General features: G+C 56.3%; 1 protein-coding gene across 2 annotated transcripts in view; it reads right to left on the bottom strand.

The window, feature by feature from the left end:
* Positions 1–177: 177 nt before the first annotated feature.
* Positions 178–11,584, bottom strand: part of KIRREL3 (kirre like nephrin family adhesion molecule 3) — a 347,570-nt gene continuing 336,163 nt past the window's right edge. For both annotated transcript variants that reach the window (XM_075116531.1, XM_075116532.1), the window contains 3 exons: positions 9,082–9,191; positions 1,514–1,600; positions 178–987 (listed from right to left, as the gene is read on the bottom strand). In XM_075116531.1, the coding sequence (XP_074972632.1) occupies positions 544–987; positions 1,514–1,600; positions 9,082–9,191 (641 nt within the window). In that variant the 3' untranslated portion in view covers positions 178–543. The remainder of the gene's footprint in view (positions 988–1,513; positions 1,601–9,081; positions 9,192–11,584) is intronic.

Genomic DNA, 11,584 nt, shown 5'->3' with positions numbered 1-11,584 from the left:
GGCATCCTCGCGGGGCGGCCATCAGCCCAGGCGTGCCACGAGAAACACCTCTTGTATTGACCGCGGCGCTGCGCTCCCGCAATACAGCGCGGAGAGGCCCTTCCCGGGGAGGGGGGTGTGTGTCCGTCCCACCGATGTCCCCCCCCAACCCTGGCCCACAGGGCAGGACCCCCCCAAATCCCCCCCACCCCAAAACGGACTCTATAAGTATGGACACCGAACACCAAGAAGGAAAGGAAGGAGCTGGGTGGGAGAGGGTAGGGGGAAGCGGAGGCGAGCGGCTGGGGGGGCACATGGGTGCGTGGTGGGGCTGGGGGCATCCCCAGCCCCATGGAGGGGAACGGCTCCCCGGGGCTCGGTGCGTCCTCGGTGGGGTTGTGCTTAGCATGTACCGAGCGGGGGAGGTGGTCGGCCGGTTTCCCCCCGTACCCAGCAGCCCTGCTTTGGGCCGGGGCTGGATCCGACCTCTTCCCACCGCCGCTCCCGGCGGGCGCGACTGTCCACGGCACCCGCGCGGAGGGTCCCGAGCGTCCCTGGAGGGGCTCAAACGTGCGTCTGCATCCGCCTCTGCAGGGGCCGGCTGGGGTCTGAGTTTTGGGAAGAAGACTGGGAATGATGGGAGGAGGAGGCAGAGGCCTTGCTGGCCTTGTCGAACTGCACGTAGCCGTCCTGCTTGCCGCTGCTGCTGATGCTGCTGTCGCACTGGGTGTCGAGGAAGGAGCTGCTGTCGCTCATGGAGCCGCGCTGGAACTCGCGCTCGCACAGCTCGATGGAGCTGCTGCCCATGCCCAGCACGAAGCGTTGGCTGTAGTCGTAGAGGCGGCTCTGCCCGCTCAAGGTGCTGTAGATGTTGGTGAAGGACATGCCGGTGGGCACCCGTTGCTTGCTGGTGGGGCGCAGGTCCGCCGGGCAGCCCGACAGTGAGATGGTGGGGGTGGAGTGGTGCTCCTTGAAGGTGTTCACGCTGTAGTAGCCGTTGGTGGGGTCCTGTGGGGTGGGAAATGGTGGGTGAGGGGGGCAGGTTGGCGGGGCTCTCCCCCTCCCATGCCCCGGCATTCAGGGCACCCACCCGTGATGTGTGAGAGGACGCCCTTGACCACCCAACCCCAGCGTCAGAGCGTCCTCTCATGGCCACCAACGCGTCCCAGGTCGGGGCAGAGCGAGGCGTGGGTGCCCCTTTGCACCCCACTCCCTGGCACCCATTGGGTTTTTTTAATCCCCTGAAGGGTGCTGGGACCAGTGAACAGCACTGGGGTACCCGAGCATCCCTCCCTGTGCAGGGACAGCCCTCCGGTACAGGCCACCCTTGGTGCCACCAGGGGATGCGGCACAAGGACAGGAAGCCTGGAAGAAGCAACACTGGGCAAGGGACAAGCCCTGCAGGGGCACGGGGGTGGGTGCCCGGCACCCCGGGGTGCACCTGCCTTGGCAGGAGCGACCTGGGGGGGGCTTTGAGCCACATATCTTCATGGGGTTGGGGACAGAGGGGCCACGTCCCCAGGGTCTGCCTCACCTTCAGGTTTTGAAACTCCTTCTCCTCCTCCTTGAGCACCTCGAGCTGCTTCAGCACCGAGTCCTGCTGAAACTCCCCCCGGTCCATCTATGAAAGGATGCAGGTGGGTGTCAGCAGCGCCAAGCACCCGCTGTTGTCCACCACCACTCCCCCTCCCCGAGGCTGCGCGGCCCCATGCTGCCATGGGGTGAGCCCCACGGCACAGAGAAGTTGTCGGCCACAACCTGGATTAAGGGACTTGCACGGGGACACTCCAGCCAGGCAGTGTTGGAGGGGTTGGAGCTGGGTGGCTGCCCAAAAGCACTGTGATTCCTGGGGTTACAAGTTGTGGTTTCCTTTTCCCCTCTGTTCAGGACTAACAAGGCCAGGCTGGTGCGGAAAGTGAATTATTTAAATCTGCTGTGGCGAGTGTTGGGTCTGCACCCCACCTGCCCAAAAAAACTCCCCCCAGATCGCCTTTTTGTTTGTTTTCCCTTCTTTCTTTCCATCTTCCCCCCTTACACTGAACTTGGCTGCTAGCATCTCAAAATCCCAGCTAGGTTCTGGCATTGCCACAATGCTGTAATTAATGTGAAAGTCTTAATTTCCACCTTCCCCCCCCCCCCCACCTTACACTGGCTCGTCTCAAAAGCGTTGCGTCTCGGTGGCTTTGCCCACCCTGGCCCTGCCAGCGCGGCTGGGATTGTGCCAGGTCAGGAGGGGCTGGATGGGCTGGAGAAGCTCCTTTTGATTTTATTTGAGTCAATTTTTGCCCCTGCTGCTCCTTTGCAGCCCCCCCCGGAGGTGGATGCTGCCCCCCCCCCCGCCGACGTGCTGCCTTCACCTAGCTTGCTCCGCCTCATTAGTTTTCCTTTGAAGGCTGACTGCGATGGGGGGGGGGGGGGGAGGGGCAAGGTTCACATTAATTAGACCACGGCTTTAATTACCCTTCCTTCGGTGAGGTGGGGTAGTGCAGAAACAGAATAATTATCAACCAATTTCTCAGCTGCCTTTTTTTCTTTTTTAATCTTCTCCCGTATTGATCGCGCCCCTCCAGCCCGGTTCCTCTGCCCCGGCGCTGGGCTTGCAGCCACCCTGATCACAGCCCCGAATCACCCTGAACATTCCCTTTTATTGCCCAACTTCTCTTCTCCTTTTTCAAATGGTAAGTGGTTGTGGAAATTCACCCTGCAGCACGTTCTGTTCATCTCCACAAAGCCTTTGATATGGCTATTAAATGCAATAAATTAAAATACCTGAGTTTTCCAAGGGGAAAAAAAAAAAGCCTGTAACAGCCATTGATTTATCAGGGTAAATACAAGCGTCACTGAGGATTAGCTTCAGTGCAGCTGAAATGGTACATGGAGGGTTTTTTTTTTTGCCAGTGCCACCCTAAACCCCCTAAAGCGTCGCTGCGAAGGCGTGGGATGGGGCTGCGACAGCCATATTAAACCCATCGAAAGGGTTTCACAGGTCCTGGCTTTTAGAAATAAAAGGAGCCACCCCTTCTCCTCCTTGGCTTTGGCTGGGTTTGGGTGTGGGTGACACCGGCGGATGGGGCCGGAGCCGGCGATGAAGAGGGGACAAGAGGGGGTGAGAACCAAAGGAACAGTCCCGCCAGTGGCACAACCTGCCTAGAATTAATGTCGGGTTTAACAGGGTATTTTAAGCCATTTTAAGGCACCTCTTGCAATGATGGTTGGAACGGTCCAGGCACTGGGATGTTCCTTGAGCCCCGGAGGCTGGCAGGATGCTGTGGATTTGGCTGCACCCCGTGGATTTGGGGGCTGCAGTGAGCCCATGTGCCGTCAGAGGGCACCGAGCCCCCGTGCAAGCGGAGCGCGGCGTCCGTAACGCGCCATCGCATCACTTAATTTCCAATCGGCGCGTTACAGCCGGTCATTAACGCGCCCGTTGTTAAAGTTTGTGAGGCGGCTTAGCCCCGATGCGATCGCGCGCCGTTAATAGCGGGCGGCGGGGACGCTTGTTAGCTTGCCGTCGCTGGTTAAACGCGACTGAGCTAACGAACGTTACCGCCGGTACCAACGTTAACGGGGATTACGAACGCAGAGGCAGCGGGGGAGAGGGAAATACATGAAAAAAAGAGACCAGAACTGTCCGAACGCACGGCCACGAGCCAGCAAAGTGCTTGCGCGTGCTGGCACAGGCATGGGATGCTCCAGCATCGTGCGCAGACTTTCCCCTCCCTGGAGCCATGTGTTTTCTCCAGCTGGGCTGGAGAAACCATCAATATGCTTTGGTCCTTCGGCTGCGCTGCTGCCACGCAGCTGGCTGGTGATAAAGCTGCCTGTTAGATCCACGCGCCCATTGTTTCCCCTCCTGCCAGCACAGCTGAATCCAAGGACGCAGCCCGATCCTGGGAACATCGTGCCAGGACTTAATCCGGTTTGGCACCAGCAGCCTTCGCCGTCCCAAGACCACGTTGCGGTCAGGCATGCCAGTTGAGGTGTAAAGCTGTCCCTATTTCCCAATGCCACACCTCTCCGGGCCCTCCTGGACCGACATGGCTAAGGGATGTGACTAACCGCATCCATAAGCTTCTTGCCTGTTTCCCCCGCTGCAAAAGAATGAGGCCCCCCCCCCCCGCTACAGAGCATCACGTCAGCTTTGCTGTCCTGGCTCCTGCCATCAAGGGAGCGCATCCCTGCGAAGCAAAGTGACATCTCAAGGTCACTCGAGGCGCTTAAATTATGAAAATAGTAGCCAGCTCCAGCGCTGTGCCTCTTAATCCTCTGCCCACTGGAGCACTCCCTCATTTAATGCCGCCAAATGAAGCTGCTTTCAGCTGGGATGTCAAATCCGACAGACCGGATATTAAATTTTTTGCTTTCATTAGAGGAGACAATATGTTTTTTTTAAAACGCTGCTCCCTCCGGAGTCCCCGAGCATCCATCCAGACCTGGCAGGCTCGAGGGCAAGCCCCTCGCTCCGGGCGAGGTGCCTCCCCCAGCCCTCGCACTGTGTTTAATTATAATGTTTCCCGCTAATTGGATGCCGCTGAGCCGCACTTAGAAACTCGTGTGGGTCAAACCCTACCGGGGCGAGGGCTGTTGTTTAATAGATTCCCGAGGCAGTGGCTTCCTCTGCTCCCAGCGGGGACTGGCTGCCGGCGAGGAAACAAGCACACAAATATAAAAACCCCACTGGGTTTTCCCAGCCGGCTGAGGGTTCGTCACCTTCAAATGCCGGCTCCTGCCTCCACTGGCCGACGAGGTGAGCTCCCACCGAGCGCCAGCGCTCTCCATCCCAACGCCCCCAGGTGAAGCCGCATCACCTTGTCCCACTGCTCCCCAAAATGCTGCTTTTTGCTAGGCAAAGGCAGTGCCGGCGGGAGCCCGCGGTACGTCCTGCCATCCTTCTCGCATCCTTCTTCCTTTCTTAAGAGCTTGCTGTGGCAGGCGCCCGTGTCTCGGTGCCCGGACAGTGCCTGCCTGGATGCACACTAGCACCAATTGCCCCTGAAGGTGTTACCTGCCTTGTGACAGCTCGGTCCGGCGCGGTGCTTTGGCAGCTGCCCCAAGCCTCGTGGTGGCCCAGCTCCGCTGCCACCCTGTGAAGCCCGAGCCACGAGCTGCAAAGATCCCCACCACTTTCACAGTGATTTTTTTCCTTCTTCTTAACATGGTGGGTCTTCTTCTCACGGGCCCGCTGGCCTCGTGCTGCGCCCGAGCTGGTACCCTCCCAGCAGCAGCCGCCACAGGTACTGGTGCTGCTGGAAGGTGTTGGCTGCATAGGAGGGACGTGTCCTGAGCCTCCCGGCCCAGGTCGGATGTCATGGAGGTGCAACCTCTGACCCAGCCCTTCGGCAGGGCAAAAATCCCTGGGGTAAGAGGCGATAAGCCTCTATCTGCCAGCTCGGGGGTTGCTGGTGCTTCCCAGGGCTGCAGTGGCGCCGGCCGCTGGGCACTTGGAGCATTTCTCTGGGCTGAGGGTAGGAATGAGCCTCGCCCTGAATGGCACCTCTGCTTTTTTTGATTTTCCCTCTTCTGTGGGGACCTGAGCCAAGCTCCTGAGTGGAAAAACATGTCCGGTGTCGATCTGCGGACTGTGAACAAACTGGGAACATCTCTTGGAGCAGAGGGATGGGCTTCAGGATAGGGACAGGAAAGAAAGGTGAGCAAGGAAAAGATCATCAACCTGTCTACCAGATGGGCTGTTTTGACTGTTCCACCCCAAATATGAACTAAAGGTGATGCCTGGGTCTGCCTGACCCCCAGGACTTGGGATGCTCCTGCCTGCTGGTCACGATTGCTCCTGGCAGGGGGGGGATGGCTCCTTTAGGATCATCAGCCCCATTTCACAGATGAGGAAACTGAGGCATGGAGTCCAACCAGCCAGGAATAAAACCCAGTCACCCAGCTGTGATGACAGAGGTTATGCCATGTCGGAGCTGACGATGGTCTTCAATCCCCTAATCACAGGCCAGGCTCAGCCGAATTGGCGTGCAGGTGCAATGTTCTCTGGCAGGAGAGACAAAGCTGCTCTTGTGATTTATTTTTTCCAGGATCAGACCCTTTAACAGGCTCTTTTGCCTCCAGCCACCGGCTGCTGTTTGCTTTCTGGCCCCTGCGGGCTGGCAGCCTTTCCCCTGTCTGTGGGCAGCGCCTGGCAGAACAGCTAACGGAGGGAGGGGGAGCTGGGGCTGAGACAATGTGAACATATGCAAATCAGACAGCATGACGTGTATCCTAAGGTGTTAATGAATTTAGAGATGCATGAATAATTATTTGTGAGAAGCACAGAGAGCTGCGGAGGTCACAGATGGCTGGAGAATAACAAATGCGATAGCATTTAGCAGGGGAAAGAAAAGTCACGCCGGAACTCTGCAGCCAGAGATGCTCCGGCCAAGCAGCGACACCGTGGGAAACTGAGGAGCAAAGGCACCATCCGCGGTGCAGCGGGCGGATCTCCGCTCCCGAAGCTTGGCAGGAGCAGGTCGGGCCGTGCTGGAGCTCAGGGGCTTGGCCAAGGCTGAGGGATGGGTGGGTGAAAAAGCTTCTGTGAAGCAGCAAGGTGTTGAGCAGAGGGGAGCTGTTTGCAAGCGTGGCCCGCTTTTCGTTAACATCTGCATTAATGATCTCTCTGCGCGAGCACCCGGCATGTTAATGAGATTCGCGGTTGATATTAAACAGCAAGGTGTTATGAACATTGTTGAGGGCAAGGAGATCATTTCAAAGGACGCCGTCGAGGTTGAGCCCGGGCTGGAAATAGTGCAAGAAGCTTAGGGAAGGCAAATGAAGACGCAGCAGGGGAAATAATGCGGGTACGGGGAGGAGGGAGAGCAGGAAAGTCTTGGGGTGAGGGCAGGGAGCAAGCAAGGGGTCTGTGCGTTGCCCCCCGCTCCTGCTGTGGAGGTCTTCTCACCCCTCATTAGCAAGGATGACTTTTTTTAACTCGCTCCATCGTTTCATTGACAAACTCGGAGCCTCTTACCAGGAATCTGTTCAGCATCTGATGCCTGGGACGCTAATGGCTGGAGGAGGATGCTTGCACCAGCTGTCGGAAGCAGAGCGGAGGGAGACCAGGGTCTCCAGGGGCTCTGAGGAGAGAAGAAATCAGGAAGTATTTGCTGGGAATGCTCTTGCTGAGGGCCGATGAGGATGGGGAGGCTCTGGTGCAGGCAGGGGAGGGGGCTTTGATGTCTTCTCCCAGGTGGGATGCCCCAACCAAATCTGCCCAACATCAGGGTCAGAGGCTATGGACCATCTCGTCCAAACCTCTTGAACAGCTTTGAGCCAATGATGTTATTTCTAAATGATGTATCTTCAGGATTTGGCCAGGAGAGGGGGAGAAACACCTTCTCCCGGTCCAGCAGCCAGGCAGTTACACTCTGTCATGTTGCATCCAAAAGCGCTTGACTTTGCCTGCCCTGTTTATACTTAAATATCCCCTTTATACTGTGCTGGAACTAAACCACCTCTCAGAAGTCTTGCTGATAAGCTAAAACACGAGCTCTGTAAACCTCCCCCCGTAAGGCACGTTTTTTCCCCGGCTATCAAATAAATGTTGTCATTTTCTTCTGCACCATTTCCATCCTGCCGGCATCCTTACTGAAACGTGCAGGGTGCAGCTCTGCACCGCTCCAGCACCAGCCTCATTAAGGGCACGTGTTGATGTGAAATCACCTTCTGGCTCTGGCAAATAATCTAGGCAAGCCCCCCATGCCTTGCAAGATCCTGTGCCTCCCATGACCATCCTCTTCTTCGTTTGCTTGTCAGTGGTAAAGGGTCCTTGTGTGTCTCCTCTGCTGAGGCTTCATGCGTGCTTCCAGCTTAGTGGTTAAGGTCTTGAGCAGGATTTAGGCTGATCTTAGCCTCTTCGGTGGAAGCCAGAGCTGGGCTTGGCGCTGTTGATCACTTTCTGTACTGATGGTGGTACAGGGCCCTATGGAAAGCAAATGCCTCATTCCCCTTCATCTCAGCAGGTTGCTCCAAACCCGAGTCCCAGCCTTCTCTGTTCTTCCACCGAGCAAAGCCTTGCAAATCCCGCCGTGGATTTGCAGCCTCCTCAGGGCAAAGGCCTCCTGGGCACGAAGGGTCTCACACAGAAACCTCAGCGGTGCTGGGATAACGTGCCAGATCTCCATCTCCTCCCGCCTTCTCATTCTGAGGCTCCCTTGCTGTCCATGTGCATCATCAGACACTGATTTTGCCCGCCCCATGATCCTCAGCCTTGCTTTCCACTGGCAATTCATCAAACAGCTTTTGCAGGCAGGGCATACCGATGCTTACAAGAGCTGCCCAAGAAACGGAGGGTTAGAGCAGGAAAAAACCACCCAGCAGCCTAGAAAGCAGCCCCCAGCCTCTTCAATCCCTTCTCCTTTTCCTATCTACTCTTTTCTCTCACCTTTTACGGCCACTGGCCTTTCTTTGTCATTTATTCGGCTTCTCTTTGTCACCTATGACGTGACACCAGCAAGCAAAATCCAAGGCAAACTGGGGCCGAGACATGGCGAACAGCGGCGACACCAGCGAGAGGAGCAGCCCGGACCAAAAAGCGCCTGTCCACGGGCTGAAGGTGAATTTCCTGGGCTCTCAGTCATCAGCATCTTGCCCTGCCTGTGTCATTTGGTCCCCTTGGGCAAAGAGAGTGGTGACACCTCCCAGGTTATTACAGACCAGGCTGGCCCCACAGCCCCAGCGACAGCAATCTGCGACCAACTGTGCGCACATACATTATTTTTGCACATATAACTCTCTAAATTGCGTCCAGGAGAGTGCAGTTCTCGCTGGCTAATTAGCTCATTATTATATTGTGCTCACCTATTGTGTGTCTACTTGGCAGTTTGCAGCTCTTTCCCCACGCGAGGTGGCAAATTTGCTTTGCAATTAGCCCTGCGGGCAGCTGGGCCACTGCAATAAACTTCTCCCAGCTCTCCCTCCTCATTAGCAAAGTTTCACTCGAGGAGCTTTTATGGCAGAGGAATGTGTATCTCAAGAGCAAGGTTTTTGGAAGAGGATCTTTGCCTTGAGTGGGGATTACAGCACTGAACTACATGTGCCTGGGTTCATTACCATCAAACACTTACCAGAGTAATTGCTTACAGGGAAGAAGAAGTAAATCCTTACCATCAGCTGCTTGATGGTTGGGTGCTCCTCTGTCTCCCTGCCCGAGGCTGGCTCCTTGTGTACGATCTCCACACGGATATCGTTCTTGGCAGAAACCACACCTTTCAGATCTGGGCAAAGAGCAAGATGGAGAAGGGGTTGGTCAAAGGCAATCGTGGAACATCCTCAGGGACCCGACTGAGTGCCGAGGTTGTCCACGAGCACGGGGGAAAATGAACCCTGGCTCAGAAAGCGCATCTGAGAATCGGGGGAGCAATGTTTGCATTGCCATAAGGTGAAACCTTCGCCTCCAGGGAGCTCAGATTTATTAATTTGGGAGCTTGGTTAGCCTCTGCCGTACTCGCGGTGCTATTACCAGGGGCTGGGCTGCAGCAGGACTGCTCCAGCAGATGGTGGGCTGCTTGTCCAGGCTGCTGATCTACAGCATCTGCTAGGGGAGCACGTGAACCACTGCTCCTGAGGCACGTACTGGCTCCTCCCTGGTGCTGGGAAGCTCCCTGAGACAAGCCTTCCCCAGGTTTGGGGTGCAGATACATGTGGAAAAGGCCAAGCAATGAGCAAAGACCCAGCCAGGGCTTTGGGAACGACAAAATCATCGCTGGCTGCTTCTCCAAGCAGCCTGTTTTCAGGCAGGGCAGAGAGAAACATTTCTGCCTTCCCTGAAGGTGTCAGGAGTGCTTTGAAGAAGTCATTTTTAGCAAAATGAAACCAAAGACACCAAGCAGCAGGAGCAGAAACAGCCAGGTGAATCCGAGATGAAAAGCAGAGATAGATGCAAATCTGAACAGCGAGATCTAAACAGCTCCCAGCTTTGAAGCTGGGCTTCAGCCTGGGATCTGGCTCTCACCTCCTAGGATGGCTGCGCCAACCCTCCTGGACCCCAAACCACCTTGAACCGCTGGGCTCATCAGCTCTACCTCCAGCCGCAGGAACCGGCAGTGCCCTGCCAAGCCAGGGCTGCACCGACTCAGTCCAGCAGAGGCTGGGCCGCGCAGGAGGAGGTGGTGATTTTATCTGTAAACCAAACTGAATCGCGCCATCGAGGCCAGCTTGAAGCTCTGGCCTTGAATTAATCCATCCCAGCGTCCTGTGCCCTCGATATCTGCAGCCCTGCTGCCACCCACAGACGCCTCCAAGTCTCAGGGTACCAGGTGAAGGGTTTCGCTGGCAAGTTGCTACTGCTCTTCCTTTTATTTTTTTCTTGCTGGGACCACGTTCCTGGTGCCGGAGCCTCCATCTTTAATCACAAGGAGAAGATAATTCTTGCCTTGCACATCCTCTCCCGGGAGTGTTGCCCCTTAAATAACTCTGGGCCATTAAGTCACTGAAGATACAACAACAGATGTGCAGTAAAGTCTTTTTTATTTTTTTCTTTCTCACTTTTCCAGAGCCTCCAGGCTCGGTGTGTCTGCACCCCGTGCATTTTTTTTTATTGCACCTCCCCAAGCAAGGACAGGAATTGCTTCCCCCAGTGCCATCAGTCTTGGTCAGCGGCCGGTTGCAGCCACCAGGCGATGATGCCTTCTCCAGGGTTCCTGCTGGGTGACCTTGTCCCCTCTGCCAGCAGCTGTGCAGAGCCGTCCCCGCAGCTTGCTGACGGGTTTTTGTTTGCAGGCTGTTGTTTTAAATGATGCAGCAATACTCTGGTATTTGTCCTGAGAGAGGAATCTGCAGTCATCCTGATAGGAAATGAGTCCCTCTCCTGATATCAAAGTGCTCTGCTGGTCCCATCACTCCCGAGCTGATCTCTGTAATACCTCTGCTGATTTCACACCACTAACCATGATGAAAGTCCTTTCCTCACCTTCTCAGCCTGGTGTTTCTACCTTCCTAATGCTCACCTGCTGCTGGAGACAGCAGCCGCAGCCTCCAGTTTGCATTAGCACCTGCAAAACTGGGATAAAAGCCCTTCATCCCGGGACAGCCAAGTCCTCCCCTGCAGGGTTTTGCACTACGAGCGTCCCTCAGGGACTGGTTTAGTTACTGGTGCTCCCAGCTCCCCCAGAAACCAAGGAGGGACCCTGTTTTGGCAGCTCCAAGTGGCTTTTGGAGCCATGTGATGGGGGACAAAGCAGCCCCACTGCCACCAGCACCCCCTGCACCTGCACCCGCACCCGGGATTTGCTTCGATAGCTCTACGGCATCCCGCTCCTCTCGAGTGGCAGCCCCGGTGAGCACCCAACAACGCGTCTGATACCGAGCTGGCGTCCCCCGTTGGGTCCAGCTCTCTGGAAAATGTAGAGCTGTTGTTCCTCCTATTTCACTTTGGGGACGGAGGGGACATCAGGGCAGGGATCTTTGCTGATCTCTTGGATGAACTCTGCTCGCTTGCTCTGATCCCAAAGTGAAGTAGCAAAGGAGCCTTGTGGGACGCACAGGGACCCGTGCTCTGGTCCGGAGATGCTGCAGACCTCTCCCCAGGGCATGGCAACCGGGGACTTACACTGCAGGAGGAGCTAAAGAACAGCAGGGAGCGCGCTGGGAAGACACCCAGACCCAGCAG

The sequence above is a fragment of the Phalacrocorax aristotelis genome, chromosome 22 (assembly GCF_949628215.1).
Source record: "Phalacrocorax aristotelis chromosome 22, bGulAri2.1, whole genome shotgun sequence".
Classification (NCBI taxonomy): domain Eukaryota; kingdom Metazoa; phylum Chordata; class Aves; order Suliformes; family Phalacrocoracidae; genus Phalacrocorax; species Phalacrocorax aristotelis.
The sequence above is the reverse complement of the archived record's forward strand: the minus strand, read 5'-3'. Positions and strand labels throughout refer to the sequence as shown.